The 22605-nt window shown below is 42.4% G+C and overlaps 1 protein-coding gene across 2 annotated transcripts in view; it reads right to left on the bottom strand.

Moving 5' to 3' along the window:
- Window positions 1–7557: 7557 nt before the first annotated feature.
- Window positions 7558–22605, bottom strand: part of EGFLAM (EGF like, fibronectin type III and laminin G domains) — a 70935-nt gene continuing 55887 nt past the window's right edge. For both annotated transcript variants that reach the window (XM_027878700.1, XM_027878701.1), the window contains exons 16-23: window positions 21508–21619; window positions 19849–19965; window positions 18480–18660; window positions 13923–14001; window positions 12937–13080; window positions 10338–10421; window positions 9138–9241; window positions 7558–8608 (exon numbers count right to left, since the gene is read on the bottom strand). In XM_027878700.1, the coding sequence (XP_027734501.1) occupies window positions 8454–8608; window positions 9138–9241; window positions 10338–10421; window positions 12937–13080; window positions 13923–14001; window positions 18480–18660; window positions 19849–19965; window positions 21508–21619 (976 nt within the window). In that variant the 3' untranslated portion in view covers window positions 7558–8453. The remainder of the gene's footprint in view (window positions 8609–9137; window positions 9242–10337; window positions 10422–12936; window positions 13081–13922; window positions 14002–18479; window positions 18661–19848; window positions 19966–21507; window positions 21620–22605) is intronic.

Genomic DNA, 22605 nt, shown 5'->3' on the forward strand with positions numbered 1-22605 from the left:
TTTTTTTTTTTTTTTTTTTTTTTTTTTTTTTTTTTTTTTTTTTTTTTTTTTTTTTTTTTTTTTTTTTTTTTTTTTTTTTTTTTTTTTTTTTTTTTTTTTTTTTTTTTTTTTTTTTTTTTTTTTTTTTTTTTTTTTTTGAGTCCTGTGCATGAATATATGCCTTCTGAGATGCAGTTTCATCTAGAGGAAGCAGCTGCCATCTGCATTCCTCCCAACACACTGCACAGTGCTAGTGATGCTGTGCATTAAGTTGTTCCCTGTACGGCCGATGCTCAGAGATGCTGTTGGTAGTTCACAGTATTTATTATTGGCTTTTTCTTTGCCTTTTCCTTAGCAAGCCTGGAAACACAGTCCCAGAGCCCAAATGCTAGACAAGGATTCAGAAATGTTGGAGTGTTTAAAAACTAACTTCATTATGTTTAGGACTGTCTTAAAGTCTTAAATATCTCCTTAGAAGCTGGAAAAGTTTCCTCCATAACTATTTTCTTTCCCCTCCCCCATTTATATAACTTTGGATTTTCCCCAGTGTTTCTAAGATAGCCAGTGTTTGTTTCCTTTCTGCATGTTATGCAAACAGACCTCAGATGGTATTGGCAGGGTTTCTGTAAGTTTACAAGTTGTCCCAGGGTGCATGACAATACTTTTCCCCCACAAAAATTCTATTAATTCCTTCTGCTTTTACAATAATAAAAATATCTCAGAGAACTTCTGCATTTTGGAGGGCAGGGATTCAGCATCCCCATGCAGGTGAGCTGTTCTAGTAAAGTTTTTTGTGAGAGGATGGAAATAATCCCTCTCATCCTCTTCTTGAGACAGCACTGCCCAGATGACTTTGGTGCAGCAGAACAGATGAAATCCTTATTTTTTAATGTGATACCTAACAAAATCTCTAGGTAGGTTTTTGGACAGTCCCAAATCTGCACTTTGACTGTTGCTACGAGTGGAAGTGTATGCACAACTTCTATAAGAAGCTTCAATACCTTTGCAACTCATTTGGTCTCATGTTGTGCAAAATGTAGCAAGTAAAACTTACCAGGGACAAAGCAAAAAGTGAAATGCTCTCATTTTCATTATTTGGATTAAGAAAAACTTTAAAAAAAATAGCTCAAGCAGTAAAACAGAAACTGGCAAGGTCACACTCTTTAATAGTAATACAAGAAAAAAGGAATTCTTGAACATCACTTTATCAATGTTTCCTTATGTGATTCAGGAGCGGCTTAGGATGAACAACAATTTTATGTTTCATAGGATGTCAGAAAATTTGTAAAGCAGGGGATAGCCAAAATAGATGACAAATGAATCAACTCTTATCTGAAATCCTACTTGAAGGTAACAGTAATTTGAACTTTGAGCCTGTTGTGGTGCACAAAAACAGCAGAACTGGTGGAATCGTACAGGTCACCCAAAAAAAACCACACATCATTGTATTATAATGCTGTAACATTAAAACTATATACTGTGAACAGGTTCAATGTTTTTTTAGCTCTTTTTATACCATATTTTTTACAGCATAAATAATTTGTTTAGAGATGTTTTTATGTTCTGTTTTTACAAAGATTTTAATGGACTTTTGTTTAATACTAGTGAAAATATTATTTGCCAATTTGAAATAGTCATCTGTAGAAATTCTGAGAATATTTTGTCAGCTTGATGTACTGATTTAGTCTTCATGACACACTAAATGTAATCAGTCATTCAATGTATTTTTGTTGCTGAATGATACTGAAGTTTTCCAGCTTCCAAATCTGCTATTGAAAGAGTACTTTTACAATTTTAGCAAAATCATCACAAGGCACTTTAATGAAGCTGTAGCATGCCAAGTAAAATACTGATTCAAAAATGTGTATCCTTATGAAAATTTATCTGCTAAGCAGTTAAACAAATGCATGCTCGAAAAAGGAAGCATGGGATCATGTTGGGGATATAATATTTCAGTGTGGCAGTTGACGTTTAAGACTAACCTAACATTAAGATACAACTTTGCATACCTTTTAAACCTAGTTTGCTTGCTTGTTGTAATTCCTGTTGTATAGCTTGGGTGTCTAAAAGTACGCATGTATTTAACAATTTTGCCATACTATTGCCATGAAATTTAATAAATCTATTTTCTTACACTCTTAAATGTATTCATATTCCTTGCTTTCATGTTGGTTTTTTAAATAAGAGTTAAATTCTGCTCATGCTCCAGTACAAACAGAGTTATTCTAATTTTGTGCCAGCATAAATAACCACAGGATCTGGCAAGCACAGCCTTGGCTTCCTTATAGGCAGAGTGGGTAGTAACACAGATACTCCCCAAGCAGCTTCTCTGGAGCTCAACATGCCGTAGCATGTGCATGCAAGGTTCACTGAAACCCTCCTGTCCCTGCCATATGATGCAGGAAGAAGGCCAGTTCACTTACCTGTGTCCTGAACTTGTGGCTCTAACTCAGCTGGGGTTTGAGATGTGATTTCCCTTTATGCTTGGGCTGTCAGTTTGCAGAGATGAGCCACCGAAGGCTCTCCGTGGTGGACAGGTCTGCACGGTGGACATCCCTCCTCCAAGTGTAGCAGTGGGATGAATGAGCCCAGGCTGTGCACTGTGGGGTTGGTTTGGGTGGCACAGGACACTTTCCTCAGCATGTTTTAGTAGAACAGAGATGGTTGGCATCTCTTGTGGTTATAACATGGGCCTTACGTCTTGTCATGTGGTGTCCTAGTGACAGCCAAGGAATTTTGTGGCTCACCTAGCCACCAACTAGGGAGTGACACCTGGGCTTAGCAGTGTGTGCACAGAGAGGGGCTGTATTACTGCACGTCACATGAAGCCACCGTGGTGCCACTGTGCTTCTCCATCTCCTTGGAGGCAGCCTCAAGTCTGAGTCAACTCCTTGCCTTGCAGTAGCAGACTGGTGCAGCTTATTGGTGTGACAGAAGCTACAGAGGATGTGGCAGCTCCACTGAGTTCTAGGGAGGTGGGTTGAGGGACCACGTCTTCTAGCCAGACTGAAAACTACTGCTCTGAAAAGACTGAAACTCGTAGACCTGTGGAAACGAGGAAAGGCTTCAGTTGTTTCAAAGGTGAAACCTACAGCTGCCCTCTCTAGCCCTGATACTGCTTTGGTCAATGCAGGGACAGCAGGCTTGAGTTCCAGACTGGTCTCGCTCCATCATCTCGTTCTCAGGGCTAAAAGAACCCTGTTGGGTTTGATATTTAACACAGCTCACAGGCAGCTGGGAATCCCATCCATCAGCATGGATATACTCATGCCACAGCAGCACCAGAGAACCATGAAGGCAGAAGGATTCTTCTCAGGTACCACAAACTGTCCCATTTTTCACCATGGTGATGATGATGGGGAGAGGGAGTCAAACCATCCGTGTTCCCTGTCCCTGTTTCACCCTGTTCCAGCACACATCCTTATCTTCTGCTTGACGCTGTGCTGGTTGCCCCTAACATGGCACTTGCTGTACCATTAGAGTACAGCATTGCCCTGGATCTGCAACCACAAAAAATTTCTCTCAACACATAAATAAAGCTTAAAGAGTCCCTGAGTATGGATCATTTTTTAGTTATAAAAAAATCTGTGTTTTGTTAAAAACAATCAGTTAAAATGAAAACTGCCTAAATGTGGTGATAAATTAATTTCATCTTTGAATTCTGCTTTGCCAACATAAACTTTAAAAGCCATAGAAAGAAAAAAAAAAAAATGGAAGCATGAGAAATGGTAAAGAAAATGTTAAATATTGCTCAATGTTTCCAAAAGACAGAAAAATTTAGGAAAATTCCACCATGTCCACAAAAAGTGACAATGTATGCTGTCACTACTGTCACTAGAAACTATTTAAAGGTCTGCAAAACAAAAAAGTAGGTTAGAAACTGTTGTTTCATGACCCTGAACATGGGGTGTCTGTACTGTGCAGCTCCATTTCTTCCTTAATTCTCCATATATCTCAGTAACATGAGGTGCTGGAAAACATGCCCTGTGGGGACAGTGTTGAAAGGACGAGCACTGTTGTTTTCCTAGAAAGGAATACTAAGAGAAGCTTTAAAAAGAAATAGCAGGAGGAGAGGAACAACGTCGTCTTTGTCCTGTGCATAATGAACAAAGCAAAATGCTCTGACAGTGAATGCATATTCAAGAGAAATCAGGGCAGTCGGTCACAGCACTGCCAGGCAGTCCCCATTGCAGGGAGTTTGGCAAGAGGGCACTTTCAGATGAGCTGAGTCCTGTCCATAGAGACAGAAAGGCAGGACCTTGCAGAGCTGCAGTGACCACATTAACCTGATGCCGGCACCAGGCTGTTATTCACGTGTGAAGTGCCGAAGTGCAGGGTCAGGGACACTTCAACACCTGACCCACAGTGCCCACAGTGACTCAAACCAATGAAAATATGGAACGGGAGAGAGGGATGCACTTGCTGGAGCAGGCAGTGCCTCAGCTGACTCAGACGTCAGAGTAAGGTGTTGCTTTGGAGAAGGGAAAACCCCACTGTACACACACGCACCACTCAAGAAATAAAATGCTGGTAAAAAGATACATCTGTCTGACAGGATGTGGTTGCTGCTCTCCATGAGTAAATAACAACTGTACTTTATCCAGTCTTTTAAAATGAGGAGATTTTCCCCTTGAGAGGTTATGCTGCCATGGAGGGAGCTGAACATGCAGAGCTGGAACAGTGCATTTCCCATCGGGCCTGTTTGCTGTATGAACAGAATGAAAACATTCTCTAAAAAGCAAAGCCTGGCTGACAAAATAGTAACAGGCACAAAATTTTAACAGGCACCTATTGCAGGCCAATGCTCCACCAGGGAATGTACAGCTTCCCAATCCTGCAGCCCCCCCTCCCCCTCCCTTCCCCCCCCCCCACCTCCTCCTCCTCTTCACTTCTTTGCTCCCTAGGGCCATGCTGGGAGGGCTGGGATGGAAATAAGCTCCTGTCCCCTCATCTTTGACCACCCAGGACACACCAAAGCAACAAGGATTTGCCTACCATAGAGATCATTGCTAAATCTCATCTGACTTTACTCTCCCTTGACTTCTCTTTTTGTTGTTTTTTTTTTCTTTTTTCTTTTTTCCTTATTTTCCTCTAGGATGACCAGATTAAACCTAGCTGCTGATTCCCAAGTAGGTGGTTCCCATGGAGATAGAGGAGTGATGGAGAGCAGCAAGACATTCTTTGCCCTGGGCAGGGCAAGGGGCAGCCAGGGGGCAGCTCTGCCCAGCAGCCAGTGCCCAGCACGACGCCTGACTCAGTCCACCAAGGCTGGCATGATGGCAGGTGTTGAGCCCTAGTAAATGGAAAGCTACATATTTTGGGATTAATGTGGAAAAATAGGAAGAAAGCCAAGAACTGTGGTTTAAAGAAGGGGATTAAATTGCACAGTGAGACACAAGCACCTGCAGCTTCTGCCTTCGCTGCTGATTTGCACAGGTGCCTGTGGCAAAAGGGACATGCTCTGTCAATGGGCAGGAGCTCATCCTGTTCAGCATCAGAGTCATGCCTAGCATCTGAGTCAGCCCGAGCAATAAATAGTGTGACTAATAAACATTCTTGGAGAGAGCAAGCAGCACATACAGGCCAGTTCCTGAGAAAATGACTAATCACTCTGCCATGCACTGTCCACCTTTCCTCTCCCCTTCCCTGCCCTTGCCAGCATCAGAGGGAGAGTGGTTGAGGACGGAGGGGCGAGCCCCTATTTGTGGTCAGATGTTCCTGAGTTTCTGGCACCCACCTCCTGCTCATCCTCTGGAGTGGAAACCGTTGCTTCTCGCCCAGCCCCAAGCTTCACCAGGGAGACGTGGATGAGGAATGTTTCTCCAGTTATCTTTAAAAGGGTGCAGAAAGGACTTTTTTTTTTTTTCTTAAATGATTCAAACCGCTTAACATCTTTGCTATCCTACTCTCGCCCCCCGCGCCTGGCCAGCATCACATAGCTGTGCTGCTCGTGCTCAGCCTGCACCGCTGCAGGGTGATGTGTTGCCAGCTCTGAATTCTCGCGCGGTGATATACATAGTTGGAAACAGGCATTCGGGGAGCTGCCGTTTGCTGCTCTTCTTTTTCCACAACAACAAACAACGGAGGTATTTCCTACCCACTCCCCTCCCTACCCTGCATTTCAAAGAGCAGCTTTTGTTTTGGGGAAGTACTGCCTTGTACTGAAACGCCCCGGTATTCTGCAGTAAATTATCCTAAAATAGAGAACTCTCCGGACAGATGTTTGTCTTGGAACTGCTCTCCAAACCCTGTGACAAAAATGAAAGGGTGGGAAAAGCGAGGCACATAAGACAGAGCAGAGGGTGATGCTGTTTGTGGACCTCAGCACTGGCAGCACAGTAGGTCCACAGGATTAGGGGTACAGCCAGCCAAATCTCCCTACTCTGTGCCAGGTCAGGACAGGTCATTAGCATCCAGGAAAGCCCTCGAGTTCTTTAAATGTGAGTTTTCCTTCTCAAGGAGCCGGCAGCTAAGACATAACTCAAGCACAGGCTGTGTCTGGACACCACCACAGGGCTGCAGTGAGCAACCAGAAAGACCTTCAGCCTCCAGAGGTTTCAGCTTTCTCTCTTTTTCAAACTCTAAACAATTCTCCTTTACATCCCAAGGCATCAAATTCCATTTGCTTTCATTTTAAAGACACACCTTGATCTTGTATACTTTATCCTGCTTTTTCACAACCATGCACCGGTTTCTCCCTCCCCAAGCCAAACAAAACTTTACTTCTTCTAGCAGAACCAGCGTCTTTGCTTCTCCTGGCAGGAAAGTCATGAGTGTCTCCACCTCCTCTGTAAGCTGCCCATGTCTTCTACAGACCTGTTTTTCTCATGTGCCATTTGAACAGGGGGCAGAGCAAGGTACACATTACATGTTGGCACCACTATGTATTTTTGAGTTACTTTCTGTTTCTAAACAAGTGCCTGCATTTGGTCTTGACCACTGATACCATTTCTACAAGGAGCACAAGATATTTCACCTAAATGATCTTGGTATCCCTTTCATCCTGCAGGGCAGAGCTGAGGTCTCCTTGGTAGGTATTTGCATGTACCATTATTTGAGTCAGCTGTAGGTAGGATGAGTCTAGGGAGTATCTTTGAGCGCCCAGGGAGCCCAGGGCACCCCGAGACCAGAAAAAACACAGCAGAAACCTCCACTACTTTCACCTCATCAGGTCCTTTTAGCTCACAGGTATTCAGATGAGCCTGAGCCACTGAGGAGTTTTGTGCTCATTCTGCTGCAGCCATGGGGCAGGCTCTGGTGGGTCTCTCTTCTTTCCCCCACCACCTCCAAAAATGGCTCACTCATCCACCTGGAACCAAGAATAAGGAAGAAAAATCTCCAAACTATGAAATTCTGGACCATTTTCTAATTATGTCTCGATAGTACTCTGTTCGCCTGACTAATTACAGTTTGACAATTAAGTTTCATAAGTGTTGTTCCAGTGCTTAAAAAAAAAAAATTACTTTAAGAAGACTGTGGCCCACCAAGGTCTCTTGCAATCCCTTTTCTCATTTTTCTGAAAAAGTAAAATTAAAAAAAATAAAGTGATTTATAATACCACAGTAGCAAGCATTTGCTCTTTTTTTTCCTAATCTTTTAATCTGTTTAACACAGGAAAGCTTCATAATGTACAATTTCAAACTGTCAAAATTTACAGAACAAAAAGAGTCAGATGTAAAACTGGTCATAACTCACAAATATCCCCATTAAAACTGTATAATACAGACATTAAGCCACAGGTCACTTTTCTATTTTTAGGAAAGTGTGCAAAGAGCTAATTGTATAGTACACATAAATGTTAAAAGTGATGCCATGTAAGCAGGTCTGCTGCTGCTATAAAAAATAGACAAGTATAAAATTACTTCTACAAAATTGGTTGTTTTTGTTGCTCGTAATAAAAAAGTAGGTTTGTACGAACTTTCCTCCTCAACAAACAACAGTATTTTGAAACCAATCATTTTAGTTCCTATCCTGTTACACAGGATGAAACATAATTTAGCTAAATCAGAGAGTGGTAAGGTCTGCTTGTTCCAGGACCAACATGTGATTGCTGAAATACACTGCCTGATGGTGCATTTGTTGTGCAGCACAGTCGCTGTACCACTGCAGGGTGGGATGATTGCAGGTGCTTTCTCTGATACTACAAAAGATAACCTAAGGACCACAACACAGTCATTGAGCTACTCATAACATCACACTTTGCCATTTGCACTGATGCACAACCTTAAGCGTTCACTAAACACTGAAAGGGTAGAGGGCATGGTTCACACACAAAAAGTACTTGGTTTCATTTGATCAGGAAAGGAGAGGAAAGGAGAGGGAATGAGAAGGGAAAATGTTCTCTCTTTTTGGGTTTCCCTTTGGCTTTGTCACCTTCCCAGATGGCGAACGTGGTCCAGCTGTAGAGGACTGTGTCACACTCAGCCACACACACAAGCACACGATGGGTCCTCAGCACCAGGATTCCTCTCTTGTCACTTAGTCCCACATGTGTTGATGTTCTTCCCATTGGAGGCATCCTCCACCAGTGAGATGTGGTAATCAGTTGACAGCGTGAGGTGGGAAATGCAGCCCACCAGCCCCCGCATATACTGACGGTTCGTGTGCAGCGCAATTTCCTTCATGCCACCTGAGGGAAAGGCAGCCATCAGAAAATCTTCACCAATACGACTCCTGCTTGGCAGATTGCACACCCAGCAATACCACTAGCCTTCCTAGAGCACCTCAGAAGGGCATTTTTATTTACAGGTTCCTCTGTGTTGTTTTGAATACAGATTTTAAGCACTTGAAGATACAGAGGAGATAAGCCACAGTTAATGAACTGGAATGATAATTATTTATTGCAAAAACTGCAGCATCAGTAAGAGCTGAAGAAGCTTGTGCCCAGATTCCTACTAAATTTAGTGTGGGGTTTGCAGCTACCCGTCACTGTTTCTCTATGTAACTTCCAAGGGTACCACAGTGCACCCCACAGTGCCCCCCCCCCACCCCATCCCACCCAGAGAGGCCTCCTCACAAAAAACAGGCTGGGGACAACTAGAGGCTACCATGTGATGCCTCCACCTTGAGCTGGATAGAGTTGGGACACTCTGCCTTGTAGCCAACCTTGTAAACACAAAAATTAATCTGGGTCCCAAACGTGAACAGTGAGCACTCACCTACATAGAGATCTCCGTTGATATTTAACTGCCTCATCTTCCCAGGGGATTTACCAGTCCTGGCACCATAATCATCCACGGTTACTTTGCCAGACTGTCCATCCCTGAAACAAAAAGCAAACCACTCTCATGTGTCCAGCCTACCAGGCTTCCTTCTACCACCAGGCAGAAGGAAGAGCAGCACCATCTTCCAGTGGCCAGGAGAACAAGGGAATTCAGTGCTTGGCAGGGTTCACAGAAGAGGCTTGGGACTGCTGCAGGGAAGCCCCACAGACAGTGTGTTACACCAATCCAAACTCTTCAGGGTGTTTGTTTTTTTTTATTAAGGACTAAGAAATCAAAGACCTGCAGAGGCTGCGGGACACATTTGCAAATAAGAAAAAGCTAAGAAAGAAGTAAATTGCTTAGATGGGAGAGAGAGGAGGATGGACACCTTCTGATCTGTTATTAAAAATCAAATGTAATATTAAAAGCAAGCTGCAAAAGATTCAAAAGAAGGGGAAAAACAGGCAAGCAAAGATAAAACATACTAGGAGGCAGTTTTTGTTTCTTACTAGTTCCTTTTGGCCATTTCCATTTGAGGTATGGTCAAAAACAGTATTGACCTAAAAGCCATTTGATAGGCTGGTATTCTCACTGAATTTGGTAACAAGTTGTGCTAATGTCAGACTGTGATTTCCAGGGAACCAACATCTCATGAAGAGAGGGATATGTGTTTTCCCTGCTGGGCACAGTTACCTCCCATGAGGTAATGAATTACAAATATGAGTTATATATACACTGCAAGATGTCTATACCTCCTCCAAATAGAATAAGTAGGCTTACACTGCCTGTGCTCCAGTGTTTGTGCCAGCCCACAAAATGCTCACTAGGGAATTTCAAAATGCAGACATTAAAAAAAAATACTCTTACTCCAAATGGTATGGGTTTAAGAGAATGTCTGTCACAGCCCCAGAATAGTCCTACTTGACTTTGGCAGCCTGCCTTGAGCTGTGCCGAGTTGGCACTGTCACCTCTAATATAATAATCTTTGTGTACATCATCCTGAAACTGCCAAGTTGCTAACAGTCCCACTCCTAAGCGGTGCGTGAGTGTGGAGCCACAGTGATTCACACCCAACCAAAATCCAGACGCATCAGCCAGCATCTTTAACGGCAGGGTGGCTCCAGAACACCTCCCAGATGAAGCGTGTCTGCTTACCGAACAGCCTTGACTCTGTGCCACCGTCCATCACTGAAAGAGCCGTTCACCATGATAGAAGCAATGCCGCTGCCCAAATTGTAGCTACAGTTAAAAAAAAAAAAAAATCATTAAAACGTTGCTGTCGTCCTTGCGAGGAGCAGTGGCCTGCCAAGTTGCTCAGGCATTCTTACTCCCTTACAGCTCAGATTCTGGGGCAACCATTGGAGTCCTTTGGGATAGTCCCAGCAGCAGTGCTCTTATTTTACAAAGCCAGGCTCACAGAGAAGCAGGCAATATTCCCTCTTGCCCAAGTCAGAGTGCGTAGTGTCACCACCATACCATGGGAGCAAAAAGGGAGCCTCTGCAAGGCAATTCCACCCCAAAACACAGGAGGATTATGAAAGTCAGTGACCTTTGGCCTAATGGGAGAAGCAATAGGAAGTTGTAAAAAAGCTAAATAAATACATCGTTACAAAAGCAAATAGGCACACGACCTGTAACAGATCTACAAACCATTCGAATTACAGACAAGATTAGGACCATTTGGAATGGATGAAGCCTAACAAACGAATGCAGAGATAATAATAAAGTTTCGTGCTTCTGCTGCCACCCAAATTATTTCTTTGTGTTTGATTCTACTAAAATTATCCAGAAGACATATTCTTCCCATCATGTTTACACTTCAGGCACCTCAGTTTCGAGGTCCCAGAAGTTTAGGGGAACTAGATGACACAACACAGTGACCTACTGGGTGCTTGGCTGCCTAATTCAGCAGGATGAACTGGCCAGAGTCAGCTGCTGCCAAACTTCAGCCCATAGCAAGCAGGAGAGATAAAAATCAACATCATCTCTGTTCAAAAGGCTGAACATGAAGTTAATTCATGGCCTGGGCAAGGTACTTGAGAATAGCACATAAAGTCATAAGCTACCCAGAGCAAAATGATTGCCCCAGGGGTTTAAGTGAGTCTCAAGCAAAAATCTCCTTTTAACCCAGGATGCAGATACCAGTCTAGGTCAGAAGCTACAGAAGGATTTAGGTGTTCAGGATTGTATCAAGGTTTTTGTAAAAATGAGATGCATATCCCTTATGAAAGGGCATCCCCTATGACAGTGATAGAACTTTCCACAGAAGCAGGGAGCAACAGAAAGGATTTACAGCAGCAGGTACGTTGTACAGGGAATAATGCCACAGAAGATGGGAAAGAAAAGACAGGTTTTGGATTTCAAACTGGACACAGATATCTAAACTCGGGCTGCACAAAAATGCTTCCAACCAATTCACAGCCCTGATATTCCACTGACCTCGCCTTTCAAAAGACCAAAAACTAGCATAAGGATTAACCTTTCTGAAAGACCATTTTTTTTCTTCATTTGTCCTTTCACTGTCTACTTTGTTTCCCTCCTTCAGTATGCAGTTATTGCTTATGAGAGTTTTACTTTTGGAAATTAATTTTTCATGTTTCTAAATGTGAAAGGTACAGTAAAATTTCAGTAAAATTCAGCTGTTTTGTCCTAAAACCTTTGTGTATCTTCATCTCTGAGGAAGAGCAACAATCCTAATAGAAAATGCACTGTGTTCGGAACAACGACAGAATAGAGTTGCCACTTACTACCACACATCCCAGACAGACAGGCTCTATCAAAGACATTTAAACAGTGTGCAATTTCTTGCTTATACAACTGTGAGGAAACTAAGCATTTTTGCAAAGTTAACCACTGAAAATCCCATTAAAAAAAGCTCAAAAGAAATTAATTCAAATAGAAATGTGAAACTTATCTACGTATCCATGGTAACAAATGACAGCCAGGTAAAGTAAAAGATGGCTTCAAATTAGCTTAAATAACAAAATCTTTGCCATTTAATCAACAGTGTCTCACAACAATTCATAAGAATGATGACATTTGTAGTTTGCTATTTCAGTATTTGTCTTACATAACCTAAAAAGGAGCCATGAGGAAAAACAGGGTTTTCAAAAGACAGGAGGCCCAAAAAAGCATACACAAAAAGTTGCAGAGTCTGTCCAAGTGTCTGCAAGGGAGAAAGAGTCCTGAAGCAAGAACCCAACGTTTCCCAGTACTCCCCAACTTCATCATTTTGACAGAAGTATTATTTCTTAAATAACCAATTATGTGCATGGTGGCATTAACAAGGCCTGGTGACAGCTCTGTGTGTGTGTCACAGGGTAGAATATTTGGGGTTTGAGATGGTGGAAGCCCTGCTCCCATGTGTACTCTCTGCAAAGAGTGAGCCCACAGTGAGCACTGGTATCAGCAGTTTGTCCTTGACCCCTGATCCCTCTGCCAACCCTACCCTGCTCTGCTTAACTGAGATGGCGAGCGCTTCAAGAAGCGTGATCCCCTCACAAGGTAACTTTCAGAAATTAATAATAAAAAATTATGTTTTAAAAACTGGGAGGGAATAAAAATGATGCAAAGCTTGCAGCACTTCAACTCACATCCTTTTCTAGACAGCATATGGGACCCATCACTGAACAAAATCTTGAGGTTGTGAGTGTCTCACACTATGCCAAAGCACAAGTGCACTGGATGTGTTGTGGCAGCTCCTTCGTGCCGTGAGTGTACTGTATGCTACACAAATATGGGAGAGGAATTTTACCTGAATATTAAAGCTCCTTCCTGAAGGCCTAGAGAGATGAAATCACTGTTAGGTCGCATGGGACTGTTTCCCCTCCACATTAAAAGTCCTTCCTTCATGGTGGTTTTAAACCTCATGAACACGTTTGTTCTTGTTCCTGATACCCTGTTTAATGTAGAAGGAAATAAAAGTAAAATAGTGAACTGGGACGTCTTCTTTCAAAATAATCACAAAAGATCATGCAGCATTTCTTCTCTGCTGGTCTTGTGGCTTGCAACTTGCATCTCGCCTACATGCTGATGTGTGAAGTATTCTGGTTCACATTCCCATTTCCAGCATTTGAGAGGGAGGGAATTGAATTTGCCCCTCCAGAATCCCAAACACAATAGATACTAGGTTATTCCACACAAATAAGAGAAAATCCTTTTTCTCCTCAAGCCTAGTGTGAAATTCCAACAAGCAAATTTTGAGAATATCCAAAAGACAGTGGAAGAAGCGTAAGAAGGCCAAATCAGAAAGTCCCAGTAGGTGAGAGGTATCGAGTTGCAGGCTAGGACATTGGTGAAGCCTCCTTTAGTCAGTGGCTGAAATACAGGCAAATGGATGAATATGTTGAGACAAGTCACAATATGCTGGAATGTGGGGATCTTACAGAGTACACAGAAGACTAAAAAATAATTTTGAGGGTGTAAATGTTAGGCTAAAGCAGGAGCTAAAGTCCTCAGTCTCTTTAGAGATACAGGCTCTGTATATCTGTTCTTTGCTCTAAGGAAGCATACACCAGTCCATGCCAGATGTACGCGTGCCATTTCTCTACAGGCTGCAAGATGCTCAGATATTACAACAAACTGAGCCATAAGGGTATGCATTTAAAATGTATTTTTTCCCTGAAATATAGAAATATGGGAAATACAGCTTAAAACACTTAAATATACAACATCCTCCCACATCCCAGCATTATAACAGTCAACAAAACAGAATATTTCTGTTCACAGAAGATGCATTACCTTTTGAGGATATCTGGATTATCATATGTGAGGTAACTGCGACCAATAAACTGTGGGATTTCAATTGCCTCTGTAATGGCTGAGAAGTAAATAAAAAAAATGAAGATAAGTGTCAGGTAGCTGATATGGAAACAAAAGGAAATATAGAGGCAAGACTTTTTATTGATTTACTGCTTCCCTGGCAGGCACCTGCCAGGGAAACAAAACTGTGCGAAACACACTCTGCTTTGCAAAAAGGCATTACCAGTTCATACTTAAATGTAAGGGCAGTAGTTAAGGCAGTATAAACTGGTGACACTCCCTCCACCTACAGTCTTCATGTCTTGGGCCTAATATATTGCTCCACTACAAATGTTAGCACAGAAGAGCATGAAGTATTGGGAAAATATTGCGAATTTTATCTTTATCCCTGCTTCCACATTCTTTGATTCTCTATGTGGTTCAACCTTCCCTCTTGCCAAAGCTTTGGCATTAACCACCCTTGTTATTAGTCTAAGAAACTCCTCCCCATTTCCTAACAGAGCACTATAAGCAAAGCACATTTGGAACCTCTGACCCTGCAAAAGCAGGCCAAGAGGCAGCACAGCCTGTGAGCTTCCCGTGTTCTCCTTTAGTGTATGTGACTTGGCACAGAGTGGCTGCTGACAGTTCAGAGCTCACCTCCGGGGTGCAGTGTGGGGGGAGGCAACCTCCAGGGAGGAGTTACAGGGGGTCCCTGATCGCTTTAGGTCTACTGAAAGTTAACTGAGACCATGCCAAAGGCTGCATGGCAGAGGCTGTGAAGCCCCTGGTTGTGTGCATTCAACACTGCAGTGCTGTCTTAGAGGGTATTCTGTGTGCCCCCCCAAATAGCATCTTCCATGTCTCAAGGGATAGCCACAGGTACCCTTTGTTGTACAGCTGCTGGCACAGCCATACACATTGCAGCCAGACCTGGAGCTGGTGCACTGCTGCCCATGAAGAAGACTGGTAAAATAACTCAGCCGTGTGCAATACAAATCATTAAACATACTTGATACAGAGCCCTTCAGTAGGCTTTGGGAACTGGCCTAAACAGATTTTCTGTTGAGTGAACATCCTACATTTTGTTGCTGATCTCCCATAACTGACTGCTCCATTAATATAAGCCAGTTGTATAAATTACTTAAAATAGATGCCTTCATCCTATTTTCTTCCTTAGGGCTAATCCCTTCAACTCACAGCTAATCCCATCTATATAAATTTCAAGCTTTCCAGGGCAAGGATGCTTTTTTTTTTACACAACACAGTGTCTGTCTGGGCTTTCAGAGTTCAGTGTAACATAGATACGCAACAATTGGTGTAGTCTGGCAGCCAGCAATAGCAATACAAAATTTAGCTCTAGGTGCCAAGACTGAGAATTCTAGACAGTGACAAATGACTGTTTTCATCCACAGTGAAATCAGGAAAGCTGCCTAATGTGTCTAAAGGAACCATCACAGGCCATGCCCAGCCTGTAGCCTGCCAACGTCACTGGGAGATTGCAAAAGATGTGTTACACTAACCAGACATTCCTTGCCAGGTCTGACACTTTCTGCACTGGACAGTCTCTGACCATGTCGACTGGCAGCAGAGCATGAAAGGAGCCCTTGTTCCTTGATCAAATCCTGTGCTAGAGCCCTGCTGCTCTTGCCTTCAGGAGGGGAAGGTGTCTGTGCCCTGCAGCAGCCCTTGCCCTTGCCCAAGCACTCTGATTTCCTCTATAGAACTTGATATGCATTTATCTCTACCTGCTCTTCTGTATGTTCTTCACTTGCTGCACTGAATTTGGTTGTGAAAAACGAAACAAATTTTAGTAGTACTCTTGATGCATGCAGGATCTTTGCAGCTGGGAGGGAGCTGGGGCAGTAAGGAGATCTAGGACAAAACACCTCCATTCTTTGCTCATCATGATTCAGTAGATAAGCACCAAAGCTCACATGACAAGGAGGAATGAGTTCTGAACTGCAGGGCAGCCTGAAGTAGCACCTACCTCCACAAAACACTCAGCCATCTGCCTGGCCCCTCTGCTCTGTTAATATAGGGACAGCTCTACAGCCAGTGCTCTGAGCTTGGCAGGTGCTTTGGGTACAGTTTGAAATATCAATAGCACAAGGTCTAAGGAAGTACTATATAACCTAAGAAAATATTTTGGCTTATTGACAGAATTTGCAAGGCTTAATGGAAACCGAGCATCCAGACAGACACACAATGACAGCGCAGTTTTCACATAATTTGCAGTACTTACTGTTTAGGCAGTAACTTCCACACTCTGCAGTGAGTCAGCACAAAACAAAACAAGAACATTCTGGTTTTATTATTCTAAAGCAAAAAATCTCCCTTAGCCTACTTTCATGTCCACTTTTCTGCAAATGTGCGATCCCCCACTTACCATTTTCATAAGTGGGTACAATCACCCATTAAGGTAGCACTCTATCGTTACTGTTTTGCCCCAAGTATTTATGTTTGCCTGCTAAAAACACAAAAAGGTGCAGACAGGTAGGACCAGCACCAAACCCTTCTGCTAGTCCTAGCTTTCAAATTCCAGTGACTCACAAGGATTTACTGAGGTATCAGGTCTAACCAGGGAATTAGGAACATTTAACCAGGTCTGAACAGCACTTTGCTGTTCTACTCCATCTTGTAATTGAGAACAAAAATACCTTTAACACTCCCCACAACTTGGATGATATAAAACCTAGGATTGCCAGCAGAAACTCTACTGAATCCTCAGCTGATGATCCATTACAATATGAATCAATATCTCATTTATCTCATACCAGCATTATTAAAGTTGAGTTTTTAAGTGGTGTGTATAATTTTGAGGAATGAAGTGTAGTCCCTCAGAAGCACAAGGTTTTTAAGAGTATGGGGTTACAGCAGCTCACCAGAAAGAAGCATGGAGACAGCACCTTCATCTCACATACCTTCTGAGTGCACTAACCAAAACCCTGTTCTGAAATAGAAGTGGACACAGACGTGCATCCTGCATTAGCCAAGCCTGAACCCCAACAAAGAGACACAGGTGAGGATTATTTTCAGAAATCTGCTTCAGGTTGTCCTCATCAAGGCTGTTGTGGACTGAGGCTCAGGAGGGACCTCCATGCTCTCTGCACATCCATCAGCAAAACCTTGGATTTTCAGTGGCAGCTGAGGCTGCACAAGTGCAGCGAGGTTGAGTTGCACCAGAACAGGAGCCACAGGTAGCAGGGACAGAAGCCAGTGTTTTTGGACACTTTAAAATGAACTGAGGTTGGATTCACATAGGAAGCAGCACCCAGGATCTAGCTGCCATAGGCACAGGGTGCTTCAGACTGTCTCTGATAGCCTGGACACTCAGCACTGCTGGCACCACGAGCTCGGCACACTGCTCCCAGGGCTCAGCACAGGTCAGGAGCCCAGGAGTGGTAAGGAGCTGTGGCACCAGCAAATGGACAGGAGCTCATCAAACAGACAAGGAGTCACACACTGAAACTGCAAATCATTCCCTTGCCTCGACTGCCCCTGGAGATGTTGGTACAGCTGCAGATACTGCCTCGGAGCCAGGAGTTTAGCACCCTGTACATACCTAGAAAGCCAAAATCCCAATTCTCCCTCCTCCCCACAAAGTAGACAGAGTAAATGACGTTGGTTTGGCTATTAGTTTGACCACAACAACGTAAGCAAAGGGGTTTCTTGCATTGTAGCTTAATAAAATGCTTTTGTTCTAAGATATTGCCTGTTATGAAGAAAAGGCCAATCCATTCACCACAATTTTACCAGAACCACTACTTTTAACTTTGAAGTTTAGGTCTGTGAGAAATGAAGCAGTGGGTGAAGACAATAATGTCAGCCAGCTCTTTTGAACTGAGTTTACTGTTTTATTACAAAACCATTCCTTAGGAGTTTTTCAAGATCAAGCCTGAGAGAAGGGAAACAACTCCATCTAGTGGAATACCCAAGGCACATTTTTCGAAACACTTTTCATGGGATCTTAACACTTTTCTGAACCTAAGGTTTGAACTATTCCAGTGGCTCTGAGGAAAGAAGAGTAATAGGCATGTAGGTGAGTCTTCCTCCTTGGTGGTCTCTTCTGCCATACCAAGGTACGGTCTGTGCAAATGGTGAAATTACCATTAGTCAGTGTCTAAAACAGCACTAGTCCTTTTTTTTTGTACGAGAACAGCATTTGCTGTCAGCATTACAGGTACAATTACAAGAGTTATTGATACTTGTGCTTCAGGGTGTAACACAATTGCTGGATGGAGGACGCTGTCAGCAATTCCTCCTTTGTGTATCACTGCATAACTAGGGGGGTTATGCAGCTGGCCACCAGAAGCAACCAGATACCAGGTTGCTATCTATGGATCACAGCTCTGTGCTGGGATAACAGTTACCATGTTCCTAAACAACAAAACAGATTCTTCCCTGGGTACATGGAAAGTGCACAAATGCAAGGGGAGCTCTGGCCTCCAGGCTTTCTATTTCAAGGGATGTGTACAACAGCAGTTGTAGGTGCTAAATCTTTCTTATTTTTGTGATCAGCTCCAGATTTCTGGTTTGAAATGCAGCCATCATTACCTTTCTGGCAGTGTTGCCCATCAAAGCCCAGGGGACAGTCACATTCATAGCTGTCCTTCTTGGGAACGCAGGTGCCTCCATTTGCACATGGTGAGATCACACAAGGGTGGGCAGCATTTGCTAGATTGATGCCAAAAGTGAAATCCTGTTTCACATCAATTGTCCGGTCATTCAAGACAATCTATGTGTTAAAAAAAGTGGGAAAATAAATTGTAAAAACTCCAAAATTTACAGTATTGTACTGCTAGTTTGAAGACTTCTCTAGAAGACATCACAGAAAAGTAACTCTCAAAACGTGGCCCAAATCCAATTTCTCGTAATGTAATGTTTTCCAGTTGCAGAGGTCCAGCTCATCCTGTTGCTCACCCTGCCCCACTGAAGATTAATTTCTCATGTGTAGTGTGACATAGCCTTGGGTAAACCCCGTATGGGGAGAAATTGTGTGGGATTTACTAGGCTTGTGTCTGAACACCGGCAGAGTTCTTTGTAGCCAAGCTGTGAGCTAGGATAGTAAAATCAGATGAGCACTGATGAGGAAAAGCACTTCTGAGATCAGGAAACCCCCTAGAAGATGAGTGTTGACAACAGAAATACTAAACAGAACAGCTTGTTTTTCACATTTTTCTATTGCTTTCCAGTATCTCATCTTGCCTGGAAGAAGCTAGAGTTAAGATAAATGAAAAATATAAATAACAGGGGATGATGGCCTCAAACTGAGAGAGAGTAGCTTTAGACTGGGTATTAGGAAGAAATTCACTGTGAGGGTGGTGAGTCACTGGCACAGGCTGCCCAGAGAAGCTGTGGATGTCCCATCGCTAGAAGTGTTCGAGGCCAGGCTGGATGGGGATCTGAGCAACATGGTCTAGAGGAAGGTGTCTCTGCCCATGACTAAGGCAGGGAGTTTGGAATGGATATCTTTAAGGTCTTTTCTAGGATTCTAGGATTCTTTTTCACTCATGAGTGTACTGGTTATGTCAGGCATCTAGTGGTCTTAGTGTGCATATACTGAAGTATTTGAGCATTTAGTTCATTTATTTATTTATATATAATGTGACAAGGAAGTTTGAGAATGCTAATCTTCACATAGCTTTGTATATCCTTCTGAATTCAATCCCATATGGCTTCTGCTCACTTATTAGTACAGTATGGAAATAAAGAGGGAGCCTGGTAGTGGTAATAATTACTGGCTAATAAAGTTTGAATGACTTTTCACTGTGGAATAACTCTTAAGAACTTTGCTGTGGGCTCCTGAGGTGAAATCCTAGATTATTTTGAATATTGCCAGTCATATAAGGGCAAGTTTCCACATAAAGTGGGCACCAGATGGGATGGAAACAAATGCCCCCAGTGTGTTTGACTGGGTACATACCTTTTGGATGCTCCCACTGAAGGGTCTGAGGATCCCAGAGTTCTTCTTCACATCATCATAATTAGGGACTCCTCCAATAAATATTTCAGAGCTGCATTTAATCTGTGTAAAAGCCCCCTGCAAAAAACATAGAATAACACTTTATTGGAGTAGCTGGAACCATGCTTGCATCTTCAGATTAGTCTACATTAGTTGTTATAGCCCTACATTAGATGCTATATAGCTTAATGCAGTGCTTCCTTACTTCTGTTCATTGCATTTTTTAGTACAATTCTCTCAAGAAAGACACTGTAGGACACTCTCTACTGACTGTGCTTTATCCTGATCAGAAGTAGCTGGAAAATCTCAAGTATTTCAAAATGGCAACACTGAAAGAAGAAAGAAAGGAGACTGACTCGTGTTTCTGACTGCACATCCAGCTTTATTTGCAAAGACGTGAGGTACACCGGTGCAAATCTAGAACCAAAATGAGGTTCATACAGCTAAAATTGGAGCAAAGTTCATGCAACAGAGACTCATTTAATGTTTCCAATGTCTAAAAAGATAATCTATAGCAAGATATGGGGCTAAATGAAAGAAACATTCAGTCTGCATTAGTTACCAGAAGCACTTGCTCATGATACCTGATGGGAACAGTCAGGGTCCTGGACTGAACTGAAAGACATTTAACAGCTAACGAGAGGATAACTGTAATTCCAGCCCTGTAGAAGCTTCTGTGCTTTCTTTGTTGGCAGCTCCCAGCCAACCTCCTCCTGCAGCTGCACTGAAGCAGTTAAGAGAAAAAAAAATGGAGTCTTCATCTTAATCCAACTATCTAAAGAAGTCTTGACTGCTCGATTGAACGTTCCTCACTCAATTTGTTTCTTGACAGACAACTGAATGTTTGATTTACTTAAATTGAACAAGAATAGTGTAAACTTCCCCATTCACTGAAAAAGCTGCTGATTATTCTGCTAATGAGATCTGGTTTTCTGTCCACACTGTCCACTAGGAAAGAATAAAAGGACATTCTCTAAGCAGTTCTAACCTCAGGTTCTTGAGATTAAGAAAATACCTCTGTGCTTGCATTTGAGTGCTTAGAGGGAATATTCCACTTGGTAAAAGCACAATTTCACTTTATTAGGAACTTGACTCACTATAATCTTTTGATGAGTGAAGAACAAAATGTAAGTTATCAACTGCCTGAATATTTCAGCCCTTACTCTGCCCTGCAAATTACTTTTGCAAGAAGACAAGAAACAATTGTCTTTTGGCCTATCTTTCCAGGACAATATTCAGAGACAGCTAAAGAAAAGGACTTTGGGCACATACTTTTGAGCATAATTCTTCTCAAAATGACAATTTTTGTACAGCACATACTATTCAACAGACTCAGCCACAAGTAAGTAATTACCAAGAAAAGAACCTCAAGAATACGAACCAGACACAAAAATGTGAGTCGTTACGTGTTAAGAGCAGGTAGGGATTTCATCTGCTTTCTTGTCATCTGAGGGAAGACTTTACACACAAATGTCCAACTTTGATCTTAAGAAAACGTTTCCCTAATGCGTATACTTTCTTAAGCTTGCAATAGCTTTGAGAACAGACTGACTAGTTCACTATGCAATCACTTCTACAGTCTAACAGCTGCATTCAAGACAAGTCACGTCATATGCTCACCTCTGCCATCCCTTCCACTGGCTTTTGCTTGTCCACTTGCAGGATACCATTCTTCGCTGTGCGAGACACTCGCAGCTCATGCCACTGACCCAGACTGACAGGTTCTTCACTCCTGTTTCAAGGGGAAGAAAACTTTCAGGTATGTAACACTTTGCCTTTCTGATATGCTGTGATGTTAAAAAGTCAAGTCCTCTGGTATGATTTGCTAAATAAAAAATAACTACAAACTACTGTGATTCTTACCTTATAAGGATGTAACAATTTTATGAGCCCCATAAGCAAAGGTCATGTTCCTACAGCAAAGCACTCTAGTTTTATTTATAAATTAAATGCTTCTATCATCAGCCTGTGTTTTAGCTACCCCTAAGCTAATTTTTCTGTTCAGTCATTTACAATGAGTAAAGACAAATTTTCGTCTCAGCTGTACATCCTCATTTCACTAAAAGCTTCCACTAAATGGTTGGTCCAGTCCCACATCCTTCATCCTCTTTTAAAACAGAGCTACTTTGTGTTGGCTTATCATGTCTATTTATGCATCCTGTTACAGTGACATCTATACACACACACATGTGCAGCCCGGATGCTGTACATTAAAGGGAAGTAACTAAAATACAATCCCGATGTGATGAGATCTTGGCTAGAAACAATAATCTCCAGTTGTGCAAAGTATTCACCACTCTCAAAGGAGGCATTTTTAAACTCTTCAGCTACTAGTTCAACACTGATATGAACAGCAGCCTGTTTGAAGGACAAAACCACATTCCACTTCACAAGTTTCACAGATCTTTGTACCTTGTTTTCAAATGCCATTTTCCTACACTGGTTAAAGCATTTTATGTCTAAATGAGATCTTGCAGGATTCCTTCAGAAGCCATGAAAACCTGTGTTTGATTCTCTAGTCAAGCTGGAAAAAACCAGAAATCGTGCTATCTAGGACTCCTGAAGACTTTCTAGCTTCCAGTGAAAAAACACAGAATTCTGGGGGGTGAAATAATGGTTGGTATTTTCAGGCTACTTACATTTAAAAAATAAAACAAAAAATATTTCAAAATAGAGGAAATTGAAAAAAAAATGTGATTTTAAATAGTTAGTCAACTA

Source organism: Empidonax traillii, unplaced genomic scaffold, assembly GCF_003031625.1.
Source record: "Empidonax traillii isolate 1590-97213 ecotype Southwest subspecies unplaced genomic scaffold, ASM303162v1 scaffold44:size1908036, whole genome shotgun sequence".
Lineage (NCBI taxonomy): Eukaryota > Metazoa > Chordata > Aves > Passeriformes > Tyrannidae > Empidonax > Empidonax traillii.